We start from the raw sequence: 15,284 nt of genomic DNA, 5'->3' as shown, positions 1-15,284 counted from the left end.
AGTGATAGTGAGGGGTAGTAGTGATAGTGAGGGGTAGTAGTGATAGTGAGGGGTAGTAGTGAGGGGTAGTAGTGATAGTGAGGGGTAGTAGTGATAGTGAGGGGTAGTAGTGATAGTGAGGGGTAGTAGTGGTAGTGAGGGGTAGTAGTGATAGTGAGGGGTAGTAGTGATAGTGAGGGGTAGTAGTGATAGTGAGGGGTAGTAGTGATAGTGAGGGGTAGTAGTGAGGGGTAGTAGTGATAGTGAGGGGTAGTAGTGATAGTGAGGGGTAGTAGTGATAGTGAGGGGTAGTAGTGATAGTGTTCATGAGGGGTAGTAGTGATAGTGAGGGGTAGTAGTGAGGGGTAGTAGTGATAGTGAGGGGTAGTAGTGATAGTGAGGGGTATTAGTGATAGTGAGGGGTAGTAGTGATAGTGAGGGGTAGTAGTGAGGGGTAGTAGTGATAGTGAGGGGTAGTAGTGATAGTGAGGGGTAGGGTTAGGGTTTGATGTTTAAATGTTAATGATAGTGATAGAAGTGATAGAAGTGATAGGATAGATAGATTGATAGATAGTGATAACACTGATACTGTTTTATGTTAACAGGGTTTTAGGGTTTTAGGGTTTATGGAATAATCATGTTCTCAAACCAAATGAACTTTTCTCTCCAAAAGTGATTTTATTAATTTCAGACTAACAAACAATAACTGATGACATCACAGAGTATAGAAATATATGTACATGAAAACATGACGCTGAGGGGTCAAAGTTCAAACTGCAGCTGTCAGTCAGAGAGTCCAACAGTTCAGGGTCGGTCTGTAAATGAGCAGTTCAGGGTCGGTCTGTAAATGACAGCTTCGCTCAGTTCAGGGTCGGTCTGTAAATGAGCAGTTCAGGGTCGGTCTGTAAATGACAGCTTCGCTCAGTTCAGGGTCGGTCTGTAAATGACAGCTTCGCTCAGTTCAGGGTCGGTCTGTAAATGACAGCTTCGCTCAGTTCAGGGTCAGTCTGTAAATGAGCAGTTCAGGGTCGGTCTGTAAATGACAGCTTCGCTGGGTTAAGGTCATATTCTTCCTTCATTATCATCGTCAGTTCTTCTCAGAGTGCAGGTTTGTCTCCTTATGAGTGTCCCTGAACACACCACAGACCTTTGGCTGCATGATTGTCAGTGAGGCAGATCAATAACTCTGATCAGGTCACGTGAGCCTTTAATGAGCCACTCCTCGGGTTTGGCACTTTGTTTTTTTATATCTTGAAGCGTAACCAGCAGATGGTGAACATGGTGGCGTGCGGGTCATGTGACCAGCAGATGGTGAACATGGTGGCGTGCGGGTCATGTGACCTTCAGTCATCTTTTGCTTGGTGGACGTCCAGACTGACGACCTGCAGCTCTGCCAGATTACTGCTGCTGCTCTGCTGACTGATGACCATCTAAAAACACAAAGACACAAGATACTGTTACTCTCATATCAGTAGGATCACTAGTAGTAGTAATAATAGGGTTACCCTACCAGCAGTAACAGGGTTACCCTACCAGCAGTAATAAGGTTACCCTACCAGCAGTAATAAGGTTACCCTACCAGCAGTAATAAGGTTACCCTACCAGCAGGAATAGGGTTACCCTACCAATAATAATAAGGTTACCCTACCAGCAGTAACAGGGTTACCCTACCAGCAGTAACAGGGTTACCCTACCAGCAGTAATAGGGTTACCCTACCAGCAGTAACAGGGTTACCCTACCAGCAGTAACAGGGTTACCCTACCAGCAGGAATAGGGTTACCCTACCAGTAATAATAAGGTTACCCTACCAGCAGTAATAATAAGGTTACCCTACCAGCAGTAATGGGGTTACCCTACCAGCAGTAATAAGGTTACCCTACCAGCAGTAATAGGGTTACCCTACCAGCAGTAATAGGGTTACCCTACCAGCAGTAATAGGGTTACCCTACCAGCAGTAATGGGGTTACCCTACCAGTAATAATAAGGTTACCCTACCAGCAGTAACAGGGTTACCCTACCAGCAGTAACAGGGTTACCCTACCAGCAGTAATAGGGTTACCCTACCAGCAGTAACAGGGTTACCCTACCAGCAGTAATAGGGTTACCCTTCCTAACCCTAGTAATAGTTTACCGGATGCAGCTGAACGGCAGAAACGGGGATCTGAGCACCGACCGGAGGAAGAGATGTGAGGAAGACCTGCGAGACTGAAGCTGAAAGACAAAGAACATGTGAGTCTGTGTAGTAACTCGGGGGGTGGGGGGTGGGGGGGTTAGGGTTATGGGGGGGTAATGTAGTGACTCGGGGGTGGGGGGGTTAGGGTTAGGGTTATGGGGGGGGGGGGGTAATTACCTGGGTCATGTGACTGGCCGTGGCCTGTGGAGGAGAAGGTGTTGAGGACGAGGCTTCCGTCGCCTAGCGACGTCGTGGGCGTGGCGTACATGACCGTGTGGCCGCCGGGGTACATCATGTGACCCACCGAGGAGGAGGAGGAGGAAGCAGGAAGAGCGGCTGCAGAGACAGGTCATCATCATCATCATCATCATCATCATAACCCTAACCCTCAGGTGACCGGTTTGGGGGCGGGGTTATGTTCCTACCTGTGGGGGCGGGGCTGTGAATCTCTGAGCTGCTCTGATTGGTGGACGTCTGACTGCTGGCCTGAACCTGGATGGTCTGCAGCTGCTGAGAGACTCCGCCCCCTGATCAGGTACAACCAATCACCATCATCGATCACTGATCACTACTGTTACCTTTTATCACACACACACACACACACACACACACACACACACACACACACACAGTAACGCACACACACACAGTAACACACACACACACGCACAATAACACACACACACACACACAATAACACACACACACACACAATAACACACACACACACACACACAATAACACACACACACACACACACAGTAACACACACACACACACACACACACACACACAGTAACACACACACACACACACACACACAGTAACACACACACACACACACACACACAGTAACACACACACACACACACACAATAACACACACACACACACAATAACACACACACAATAACACACACTGACCTGACAGTGACACGGTTGCCGGGAGACGGAGCAGTGTGGTTGGCTGTGAGGGGGGGCCGTGCAGGGTGGTGGGGGGGCCGGGGGCCTGCAGCTGGCTGAGGGGGATGGTGTGAGTGCCGGGGGGCAGAGACGCACCTGTGGACAGGTGAGCATGAGCCACAGGTCATGTGATGCAGTCTCAGATCATGTGATGCAGTCTCAGATCACGTGATGCAGTGACAGGTCATGTGATGCAGGTCATGTGATGCAGTCTCAGATCATGTGATGCAGTCTCAGATCACGTGATGCAGTGGCAGGTCACGTGATGCAGTGGCAGGTCATGTGATGCAGTGGCAGGTCACGTGATGCAGTGGCAGGTCACGTGATGCAGTGGCAGGTCATGTGATGCAGGTCATGTGATGCAGTCTCAGGTCATGTGATGCAGTGACAGGTCATGTGATGCAGTGACAGGTCATGTGATGCAGTGACAGGTCATGTGATGCAGTGGCAGGTCATGTGATGCAGTGGCAGGTCATGTGATGCAGTGGCAGGTCAGGTCATGTGATGCAGTGGCAGGTCATGTGATGCAGTGACAGGTCATGTGATGCAGTGGCAGGTCATGTGATGCAGTGACAGGTCATGTGATGCAGTGACAGGTCATGTGATGCAGTGGCAGGTCATGTGATGCAGTGGCAGGTCACGTGATGCAGTGGCAGGTCATGTGATGCAGTGGCAGGTCATGTGATGCAGTGGCAGGTCATGTGATGCAGTGGCAGGTCATGTGATGCAGTGGCAGGTCATGTGATGCAGTGACAGGTCATGTGATGCAGTGGCAGGTCAGGTCATGTGATGCAGTGACAGGTCATGCGATGCAGTGGCAGGTCATGTGATGCAGTGGCAGGTCACGTGATGCAGTGACAGGTCATGTGATGCAGTGGCAGGTCAGGTCATGCGATGCAGTGGCAGGTCATGTGATGCAGGTCATGTGATGCAGTCTCAGATCATGTGATGCAGTGGCAGGTCAGGTCATGTGATGCAGTGGCAGGTCATGTGATGCAGTGGCAGGTCATGTGATGCAGTGGCAGGTCACGTGATGCAGTGACAGGTCATGTGATGCAGGTCATGTGATGCAGTGGCAGGTCACGTGATGCAGTGGCAGGTCACGTGATGCAGGTCATGTGATGCAGTGGCAGGTCATGCGATGCAGTGACAGGTCATGTGATGCAGGTCATGTGATGCAGTGGCAGGTCACGTGATGCAGTGGCAGGTCACGTGATGCAGTGACAAGTCATGTGATGCAGTGGCAGGTCATGTGATGCAGTGGCAGGTCATGTGATGCAGGTCATGTGATGCAGTGACAAGTCATGTGATGCAGTGGCAGGTCACGTGATACAGTGACAGGTCATGTGATGCAGTGACAGGTCATGTGATGCAGTGGCAGGTCAAGCGATGCAGTGACAGGTCATGTGATGCAGGTCATGTGATGCAGTGGCAGGTCACGTGATGCAGTGGCAGGTCACGTGATGCAGTGACAGGTCATGTGATGCAGTGGCAGGTCATGTGATGCAGTGACAGGTCACGTGATGCAGTGACAAGTCACGTGATGCAGTGGCAGGTCACGTGATGCAGTGGCAGGTCACGTGATGCAGTGACAAGTCACGTGATGCAGTGACAAGTCATGTGATGCAGTGGCAGGTCATGTGATGCAGTGGCAGGTCATGTGATGCAGTGGCAGGTCATGTGATGCAGGTCATGTGATGCAGTGGCAGGTCATGTGATGCAGGTCATGTGATGCAGGTCATGTGATGCAGTGACAGGTCATGTGATGCAGTGGCAGGTCATGTGATGCAGTGACAGGTCATGTGATGCAGTGGCAGGTCATGTGATGCAGTGGCAGGTCATGTGATGCAGGTCATGTGATGCAGTGACAGGTCATGTGACAAGTGTACCTGACATTAAGGTGAAGCCTCCAGGAAGTACTACACCAGCTGACGTCTTCAACAGCGTCCCATTGGACGACACAGAGGACGGCTGCCAGGAGGAAGAGGAGGAGGAAGAGGAGGAAGAGGCCTGCGTGCTGCTGGTGAAACCCGGTTTCATCAAATCCTGCAGAGACAGGTAAACACACCTGACACTCAGCAGCCAATCAGCTGCCTCCTCTGCTACAGCTGGCAGAGAGGCTCATTTAACCCCCAATCAGTGTTAACCCTGTCCTCCTATCAATCCTCCTATTATTAATACTGATAACTATTAATACTGATCAATATCAGTACTACAGGTGTGTACTACAGGTGTGTACTACAGGTGTATACTACAGGTGTATACTACAGGTGTGTACTACAGGTGTATACTACAGGTGTGTACTACAGGTGTATACTACAGGTGTGTACTACAGGTGTGTACTACAGGTGTGTACTACAGGTGTATACTACAGGTGTGTACTACAGGTGTGTACTACAGGTGTGTACTACAGGTGTATACTACAGGTGTGTACTACAGGTGTGTTACCTTGCCGCCCTCGCCCCCCCCCTCGGCCTCAGACACCTGGTAGGTGAGGTCGGTCTCCTCGAAGCCGGTGGCGCTCATCCTCTGGTCGGAGCCGGCGTCGGAGCGGGGGGGCGAGTCGGGGGAGTTCAGGCAGGTCTGGATCAGAGCCTTTCCTGTTTCTGACGTGATCATCGGCTGCAGCTTCCTGGTAGCGAAGGTGTACACGTGCCCCGTCTCACTGGCCACCAGCAGCAGCACCTGCGTACCTGTGAGGGTGGACAGCTCGTAGGCCTGGGGGGGGGGGGGGGGGGGTTGTTATGGTTACTACAAACAGAGTTACATCCCATAATAACAACATACTAATCAAATCAACCAGCTGGTCTCAGGTCACATGTTACCTGAGCCAGGTGAGCTCACCTTCTTCATGATGCCGGTCTTCCTCTTGCTGAACGTCGTGTACCTCCGCAGCTTATTATCGATGAACTCCATCTTGATCTTCACTCTGCCCCGCGTCTTCTTCCCGGGTCTGGCTCCCTGCAGCCCGGTGCTCACCACTTCCCTCTCGCTCCTCTCCCGCTTCACGCCTCTTCTGTCCCCGCATGATCCCGCAGCGTCCTCGTCCGACCCGGACTCGGACTCAGGGTCGGAGCCTCCGTCCGGCTCGGAGTTCGGTCCGGGTCCGGTTCTGGTTCCCATCCCCGGCGGAGCTAGAGGCGGGCAGAGCGGCAGCCTCTCCCCGGGCTCCGAGCTCCCAGCCCGGGTTGAGCGGCTAGCTGAGCGGCTAGCTGAGCGATTAACGGAGCTAGCGAGCTAACCAGTTAGCAGTTACTTTAGCAACAAGTTCGGCTCTCCGGAAATCACCGAACGGCGCCGAGCAGCCGAACAACAGCCGAAGAAACAGCGGCGGATATTTATTCCGCAGACTGAAGCAGAATACAATTAAAGAATAAAGTTATAAAGTTGTTTTTCTACAGTTAGCAGCAAAGCCCCCCCAGATCCCTCCGCTCCACATAAGGAAATGACCAGCAGCACCTCCACATATCCCTCCGCTCTGAGACATAGTTCCACATACTGGACGTCTTATTTCCGCAGTAATCTTAAAAATATGGAAACATCTCCTCATAAAATATCCGTGAACTAGTTCCACATTAATTATTACACTAATTAGACCCTGATAACACAGCCTGCGCGCACTAATACCAGCGACCGGACTACTTTTCTCCTTATAAAGAAGCACGCTTCCTTTTATGGCGCTGCCGCTCCTTATATGGTCATCCTTCACAGGTTTATCCGGAAACTACTAACACGTGTGTGTGTGTGTGTGTGTGGGGGGGGGGGGGGGGGGGGGCTTAGATGTATGCCAGAAGGCTCCTGTAGGAAGAGTCACCTGGTTACCATGGTGATTATCCCATGTAAAAAGTGAGCCAGTGAGATATATTATAGGAATATAATTTATTGTGTTTGTGTGTGATTGTGAAGTCACAGCTGGACAGGGTTAGGGTTGTTTCCAGTGTGGTGGAATGGGAGGGGTCGGGGGGCTCTGTGACTCTTGGGTGATGGTTGTTTCCAGCGTGGTGGAATGGGAGGGGTTGGGGGGGCTCTGTGACTCTTGATGGTGTTTTCCAGCGTGGTGGAATGGGAGGGGTTGGGGGGGCTCTGTGACTCTTGATGGTGTTTTCCAGCGTGGTGGAATGGGAGGGGTTGGGGGGGCTCTGTGACTCTTGGGTGATGGTTGTTTCCAGCGTGGTGGAATGGGAGGGGTTGGGGGGGCTCTGTGACTCTTGATGGTGTTTTCCAGCGTGGTGGAATGGGAGGGGTTGGGGGGGCTCTGTGACTCTCGGGTGATGGTTGTTTCCAGCGTGGTGGAATGGGAGGGGTTGGGGGGCTCTGTGACTCTTGGGTGATGGTTGTTTCCAGCGTGGTGGAATGGGAGGGGTTGGGGGGGCTCTGTGACTCTTGGGTGATGGTTGTTTCCAGCGTGGTGGAATGGGAGGGGTTGGGGGGCTCTGTGACTCTCGGGTGATGGTTGTTTCCAGCGTGGTGGAATGGGAGGGGTTGGGGGGGCTCTGTGACTCTCGGGTGATGGTTGTTTCCAGCGTGGTGGAATGGGAGGGGTTGGGGGGCTCTGTGACTCTTGGGTGATGGTTGTTTCCAGCGTGGTGGAATGGGAGGGGTTGGGGGGGCTCTGTGACTGAGTGGAGAGAGTCCGGACTGAGTGGAGAGAATGAAACGCTGGGTGGGGTCCTGGTGGGTTTCATCGCCCTAAAAACAGTTAGCAGTTACCATGGTGATTTATACTGGTCATACTGGTCATACTGGGTCATACTGGTCATACTGGGTCATACTGGGTCATACTGGTCATACTGGGTCATACTGGTCAGACTGGGTCAGACTGGGTCAGACTGGGTCATACTGGTCATACTGGGTCAGACTGGTCATACTGGGTCATACTGGTCAGACTGGGTCAGACTGGGTCATACTGGTCCTACTGGGTCAGACTGGGTCATACTGGTCATACTGGGTCAGACTGGTCATACTGGGTCATACTGGTCAGACTGGGTCAGACTGGGTCATACTGGTCCTACTGGGTCAGACTGGGTCATACTGGGTCATACTGGGTTAGGGTTACTTCCTGTCCACTGTAGTGACGTCCTGTGAGGTCAAAGGTCACATGAAGCTGCAGCCAATGAAGACAGTCCTACTGTGATGTCATGACGTCATCATCATCCCGTCAGCCAATCACAAAGCAGCTTTACAGTGTGACCTGAGAGCTGGTCTGAAGCCAGTCCAGGATCAGGTCTATATTTACCCCGGATTACCCGACAGTCCTGTACTCAGAGTCAGACCTCAGTCTTCCTCAGACCTCCTCAGTCCTCCTCAGTCCTCCTCAGACTTCCTCAGTCCTCCTCAGTCCTCCTCAGTCCTCCTCAGACCTCCATAGTCCTCCTCAGACCTCCATAGTCCTCCTCAGTCCTCCTCAGACTTCCTCAGTCCTCCTCAGTCCTCCTCAGTCCTCCTCAGACCTCCATAGTCCTCCTCAGTCCTCCACAGTCCTCCTCAGTCCTCCTCAGACCTCCTCAGACCATCAGTCTGCCGGTCCACATGTCATTCAGCAGCCCTGCAGCAGGGGGGAGAGGGGGGGCCGGGGGGGGAGGGTGGAACAGCCCTCCCTGGAGGAACAGCAGCTTCGTCCTGGGGGGGGGCAGAGACCCCCCTCTATCAGACCAGGGAGAGACCATCATCGGTGTTTACCTGCTGCTGCTGGGTGAGTACTACACACTACTACACACTATACACACTATACTACACACTACTACACACTATACACACTATACTACACACTACTACACACTATACACACTATACTACACACTACTACACCCTATACACACTATACTACACACTACTACACACTATACACACTATACACACTATACTACACAATATACACACTATACACACTATACTACACACTACTACACCCTATACACACTATACTACACACTACTACACACTATACACACTATACTACACACTATACACACTATACACACTATACTACACACTACTACACACTACTACACACTATACACACTATACTACACACTGTACTACACACTGCTACACACTGCACACACCATACACACTACTCTGTGACTCTTGGGTGATGGTTGTTTCCAGCATGGTGGAATGGGAGGGGTTGGGGGGCTCTGTGACTCTCAGGTGATGGTGTTTTACAGCGTGGTGGAATGGGAGGGGTTGGGGGGGGCTCTGTGACTCTCGGGTGATGGTGTTTTCCAGCGTGGTGGAATGGGAGGGGTTGGGGGGCTCTGTGACTCTCGGGTGATGGTTGTTTCCAGCGTGGTGGAATGGGAGGGGTTGGGGGGGCTCTGTGACTCTTGGGTGATGGTTGTTTCCAGCGTGGTGGAATGGGAGGGGTTGGGGGGGCTCTGTGACTCTTGATGGTGTTTTCCAGCGTGGTGGAATGGGAGGGGTTGGGGGGGCTCTGTGACTCTTGGGTGATGGTTGTTTCCAGCGTGGTGGAATGGGAGGGGTTGGGGGGGCTCTGTGACTCTCGGGTGATGGTGTTTTCCAGCGTGGTGGAATGGGAGGGGTTGGAGGGGCTCTGTGACTCTCGGGTGATGGTTGTTTCCAGCGTGGTGGAATGGGAGGGGTTGGGGGGGGCTCTGTGACTCTCGGGTGATGGTGTTTTCCAGCGTGGTGGAATGGGAGGGGTTGGAGGGGCTCTGTGACTCTTGGGTGATGGTTGTTTCCAGCGTGGTGGAATGGGAGGGGTTGGGGGGGGCTCTGTGACTCTCGGGTGATGGTGTTTTCCAGCGTGGTGGAATGGGAGGGGTTGGAGGGGCTCTGTGACTCTCGGGTGATGGTTGTTTCCAGCGTGGTGGAATGGGAGGGGTTGGGGGGGCTCTGTGACTCTTGGGTGATGGTTGTTTCCAGCGTGGTGGAATGGGAGGGGTTGGGGGGGCTCTGTGACTCTTGATGGTGTTTTCCAGCGTGGTGGAATGGGAGGGGTTGGGGGGGCTCTGTGACTCTTGGGTGATGGTTGTTTCCAGCGTGGTGGAATGGGAGGGGTTGGGGGGGCTCTGTGACTCTGGGGTGATGGTTGTTTCCAGCGTGGTGGAATGGGAGGGGTTGGGGGGGCTCTGTGACTCTCGGGTGATGGTTGTTTCCAGCGTGGTGGAATGGGAGGGGTTGGGGGGGCTCTGTGACTCTTGATGGTTGTTTCCAGCGTGGTGGAATGGGAGGGGTTGGGGGGGCTCTGTGACTCTTGATGGTTGTTTCCAGCGTGGTGGAATGGGAGGGGTTGGGGGGGCTCTGTGACTCTTGGGTGATGGTTGTTTCCAGCGTGGTGGAATGGGAGGGGTTGGGGGGGCTCTGTGACTCTTGATGGTTGTTTCCAGCGTGGTGGAATGGGAGGGGTTGGGGGGGCTCTGTGACTCTTGATGGTGTTTTCCAGCGTGGTGGAATGGGAGGGGTTGGGGGGGCTCTGTGACTCTTGGATGATGGTTGTTTCCAGCGTGGTGGAATGGGAGGGGTTGGGGGGGCTCTGTGACTCTAGGGTGATGGTTGTTTCCAGCGTGGTGGAATGGGAGGGGTTGGGGGGCTCTGTGACTCTCAGGTGATGGTTGTTTCCAGCGTGGTGGAATGGGAGGGGTTGGGGGGGCTCTGTGACTCTCAGGTGATGGTGTTTTCCAGCGTGGTGGAATGGGAGGGGTTGGGGGGGCTCTGTGACTCTCGGGTGATGGTTGTTTCCAGCGTGGTGGAATGGGAGGGGTTGGGGGGGCTCTGTGACTCTCGGGTGATGGTTGTTTCCAGCGTGGTGGAATGGGAGGGGTTGGGGGGGCTCTGTGACTCTCGGATGATGGTGTTTTCCAGCGTGGTGGAATGGGAGGGGTTGGGGGGGCTCTGTGACTCTTGGGTGATGGTTGTTTCCAGCGTGGTGGAATGGGAGGGGTTGGGGGGGCTCTGTGACTCTTGGGTGATGGTTGTTTCCAGCGTGGTGGAATGGGAGGGGTTGGGGGGGCTCTGTGACTCTTGATGGTGTTTTCCAGCGTGGTGGAATGGGAGGGGTTGGGGGGGCTCTGTGACTCTCGGATGATGGTTGTTTCCAGCGTGGTGGAATGGGAGGGGTTGGGGGGGCTCTGTGACTCTCGGGTGATGGTTGTTTCCAGCGTGGTGGAATGGGAGGGGTTGGGGGGGCTCTGTGACTCTTGATGGTGTTTTCCAGCGTGGTGGAATGGGAGGGGTTGGGGGGGCTCTGTGACTCTTGATGGTTGTTTCCAGCGTGGTGGAATGGGAGGGGTTGGGGGGGCTCTGTGACTCTTGGGTGATGGTTGTTTCCAGCGTGGTGGAATGGGAGGGGTTGGGGGGGCTCTGTGACTCTTGGGTGATGGTTGTTTCCAGCGTGGTGGAATGGGAGGGGTTGGGGGGGCTCTGTGACTCTTGGGTGATGGTTGTTTCCAGCGTGGTGGAATGGGAGGGGTTGGGGGGGCTCTGTGACTCTTGATGGTTGTTTCCAGCGTGGTGGAATGGGAGGGGTTGGGGGGGCTCTGTGACTCTTGATGGTTGTTTCCAGCGTGGTGGAATGGGAGGGGTTGGGGGGGCTCTGTGACTCTTGGGTGATGGTTGTTTCCAGCGTGGTGGAATGGGAGGGGTTGGGGGGGCTCTGTGACTCTTGGGTGATGGTTGTTTCCAGCGTGGTGGAATGGGAGGGGTTGGGGGGGCTCTGTGACTCTCGGGTGATGGTTGTTTCCAGCGTGGTGGAATGGGAGGGGTTGGGGGGGCTCTGTGACTCTTGATGGTGTTTTCCAGCGTGGTGGAATGGGAGGGGTTGGGGGGGCTCTGTGACTCTTGATGGTGTTTTCCAGCGTGGTGGAATGGGAGGGGTTGGGGGGGCTCTGTGACTCTTGATGGTGTTTTCCAGCGTGGTGGAATGGGAGGGGTTGGGGGGGCTCTGTGACTCTTGGATGATGGTTGTTTCCAGCGTGGTGGAATGGGAGGGGTTGGGGGGGCTCTGTGACTCTTGATGGTGTTTTCCAGCGTGGTGGAATGGGAGGGGTTGGGGGGGCTCTGTGACTCTGGGGTGATGGTTGTTTCCAGCGTGGTGGAATGGGAGGGGTTGGGGGGGCTCTGTGACTCTCAGGTGATGGTGTTTTCCAGCGTGGTGGAATGGGAGGGGTTGGGGGGGCTCTGTGACTCTCGGGTGATGGTTGTTTCCAGCGTGGTGGAAAGGGAGGGGTTGGGGGGGCTCTGTGACTCTAGGGTGATGGTTGTTTCCAGCGTGGTGGAATGGGAGGGGTTGGGGGGGCTCTGTGACTCTCGGGTGATGGTGTTTTCCAGCGTGGTGGAATGGGAGGGGTTGGGGGGGCTCTGTGACTCTTGATGGTGTTTTCCAGCGTGGTGGAATGGGAGGGGTTGGGGGGGCTCTGTGACTCTTGGGTGATGGTTGTTTCCAGCGTGGTGGAATGGGAGGGGTTGGGGGGGCTCTGTGACTCTCGGGTGATGGTTGTTTCCAGCGTGGTGGAATGGGAGGGGTTGGGGGGGCTCTGTGACTCTTGATGGTGTTTTCCAGCGTGGTGGAATGGGAGGGGTTGGGGGGGCTCTGTGACTCTTGGATGATGGTTGTTTCCAGCGTGGTGGAATGGGAGGGGTTGGGGGGGGCTCTGTGACTCTCGGGTGATGGTTGTTTCCAGCGTGGTGGAATGGGAGGGGTTGGGGGGGCTTTGTGACTCTCGGGTGATGGTTGTTTCCAGTGTGGTGGAATGGGAGGGGTTGGGGGGGCTCTGTGACTCTTGATGGTGTTTTCCAGCGTGGTGGAATGGGAGGGGTTGGGGGGGCTCTGTGACTCTTGATGGTGTTTTCCAGCGTGGTGGAATGGGAGGGGTTGGGGGGGCTCTGTGACTCTTGATGGTGTTTTCCAGCGTGGTGGAATGGGAGGGGTTGGGGGGGCTCTGTGACTCTTGGATGATGGTTGTTTCCAGCGTGGTGCAATGGGAGGGGTTGGGGGGGCTCTGTGACTCTTGATGGTGTTTTCCAGTGTGGTGGAATGGGAGGGGTTGGGGGGCTCTGTGACTCTCGGATGATGGTTGTTTCCAGCGTGGTGGAATGGGAGGGGTTGGGGGGGCTCTGTGACTCTCAGGTGATGGTGTTTTCCAGCGTGGTGGAATGGGAGGGGTTGGGGGGGCTCTGTGACTCTTGGATGATGGTGTTTTCCAGCGTGGTGGAATGGGAGGGGTTGGGGGGGCTCTGTGACTCTGGGGTGATGGTTGTTTCCAGCGTGGTGGAATGGGAGGGGTTGGGGGGGCTCTGTGACTCTCGGGTGATGGTTGTTTCCAGCGTGGTGGAATGGGAGGGGTTGGGGGGGCTCTGTGACTCTCGGGTGATGGTTGTTTCCAGCGTGGTGGAATGGGAGGGGTTGGGGGGGCTCTGTGACTCTCGGGTGATGGTTGTTTCCAGCGTGGTGGAAAGGGAGGGGTTGGGGGGGCTCTGTGACTCTCGGGTGATGGTTGTTTCCAGCGTGGTGGAATGGGAGGGGTTGGGGGGGCTCTGTGACTCTCGGGTGATGGTTGTTTCCAGCGTGGTGGAATGGGAGGGGTTGGGGGGGCTCTGTGACTCTCGGGTGATGGTTGTTTCCAGCGTGGTGGAAAGGGAGGGGTTGGGGGGGCTCTGTGACTCTCGGGTGATGGTTGTTTCCAGCGTGGTGGAATGGGAGGGGTTGGGGGGGCTCTGTGACTCTCGGGTGATGGTTGTTTCCAGCGTGGTGGAATGGGAGGGGTTGGGGGGCTCTGTGACTCTCGGGTGATGGTTGTTTCCAGCGTGGTGGAATGGGAGAGGTTGGGGGGGCTCTGTGACTCTCGGGTGATGGTTGTTTCTAGCGTGGTGGAATGGGAGGGGTTGGGGGGCTCTGTGACTCTCGGGTGATGGTTGTTTCCAGCGTGGTGGAATGGGAGGGGTTGGGGGGGCTCTGTGACTCTCGGGTGATGGTTGTTTCCAGCGTGGTGGAATGGGAGGGGTTGGGGGGGCTCTGTGACTCTTGGGTGATGGTTGTTTCCAGCGTGGTGGAATGGGAGGGGTTGGGGGGGCTCTGTGACTGAGTGGAGAGAGTCCGGACTGAGTGGAGAGAATGAAACGCTGGGTGGGGTCCTGGTGGGTTTCATCGCCCTAAAAACAGTTAGCAGTTACCATGGTGATTTATACTGGTCATACTGGTCATACTGGGTCATACTGGTCATACTGGGTCATACTGGGTTATACTGGGTCAGACTGGGTCAGACTGGTCATACTGGGTCATACTGGGTCATACTGGGTCATACTATACACACTATTACACACTATACTACACACAGTAGTAGTGTTGCTTTCGTCAACAAACCTTTATCACGTGATAGTGTGTAGTGTGTAATGTGTAGTAGTGTGTAGTGTGTAGTAGTGTGTAGTGTGTAGTAGTGTGTAGTAGTGTGTAGTAGTGTGTAGTAGTGTGTAGTGTGTAGTAGTGTGTAGTGTGTAGTAGTGTGTAGTAGTGTGTAGTGTGTAGTAGTGTGTAGTGTGTAGTAGTGTGTAGTAGTGTGTAGTAATGTGTAGTAGTGTGTAGTGTGTAGTAGTGTGTAGTAGTAGTGTGTAGTGTGTAGTAGTGTGATATTTATTCTGACCGATTTATTGCCCAATATCGCCGCGTATCTTGTGCGTAAATATTTTGGGTGTACGGGTTTATTCTTGTCTTTATATACGTATATATAACCCTAACCCGTATATATACAGGGTTAGGGTTAGGGGCGTAGGGGGGTAGGGGGGTTAGGGGTAGGGGTAGGGGGGTTAGGGGGTTAGGGTAGGGGGTAGGGGTTAGGGGGTAGGGGGTAGGGGTAGGGGTTAGGGTTAGGGGGGTAGGGGTTAGGAGTTAGGGGTTAGGGGGTAGGGGGTAGGGGTAGGGGTTAGGGTTAGGGGGGTAGGGGTTAGGAGTTAGGGAGTAGGGGTTAGGGGGTAGGGGTTAGGGGGTTAGGGGGTAGGGTTAGGGGGTAGGGGGTAGGGGTTAGGGGTAGGGGGTTAGGGGTAGGGGTAGGGGGTTAGGGGGTAGGGTAGGGGGTAGGGGGTAGGGGAGGGGTTAGGGGGTAGGGTTAGGGTTAGGGAGTAGGGGTTAGGGGGTAGGGGTTAGGGGGTTAGGGGGTAGGGGTTAGGGGGGTTAGGGGTTAGGGGGTAGGGGGTAGGGGTTAGGGGGGTAGGGGG

The 15,284-nt window shown here is 54.4% G+C and overlaps 1 protein-coding gene across 1 annotated transcript; it reads right to left on the bottom strand.

Annotated features, from left to right (window-relative positions):
- Positions 1-699: 699 nt before the first annotated feature.
- On the bottom strand, positions 700-6,532 carry LOC128378935 (serum response factor-like). Its single transcript, XM_053338524.1, has 8 exons — positions 5,961-6,532; positions 5,565-5,834; positions 5,006-5,162; positions 3,078-3,212; positions 2,579-2,680; positions 2,331-2,489; positions 2,112-2,191; positions 700-1,409 (listed from the first exon to the last, which is right to left on the bottom strand). The coding sequence occupies exons 1-8, from the start codon at positions 6,237-6,239 to the stop codon at positions 1,323-1,325; spliced, it is 1,269 nt and encodes a 422-aa protein (XP_053194499.1). The 5' UTR covers positions 6,240-6,532; the 3' UTR covers positions 700-1,322.
- Between the last annotated feature and the right edge of the window lie 8,752 nt (positions 6,533-15,284).

The sequence above is a fragment of the Scomber japonicus genome, chromosome 2 (genome assembly GCF_027409825.1).
Source record: "Scomber japonicus isolate fScoJap1 chromosome 2, fScoJap1.pri, whole genome shotgun sequence".
NCBI classification, from domain to species: Eukaryota; Metazoa; Chordata; class Actinopteri; order Scombriformes; family Scombridae; genus Scomber; species Scomber japonicus.
This window is presented reverse-complemented; position numbering and strand designations above follow the sequence as displayed.

Coding starts and splice junctions, on each gene's coding strand:
- LOC128378935 (XM_053338524.1), bottom strand. CDS start 6,239: ATGGGAACCAGAACCGGACCCGGACCGAACTCCGAGCCGGACGGAGGC. Junction 5,835..5,960: donor AGACCGGCATCATGAAGAAG/GTGAGCTCACCT, acceptor CCCCCCCCCCAG/GCCTACGAGCTGTCCACCCT. Junction 3,213..5,005: donor AGGCTTCACCTTAATGTCAG/GTACACTTGTCA, acceptor ACCTGTCCACAG/GTGCGTCTCTGCCCCCCGGC.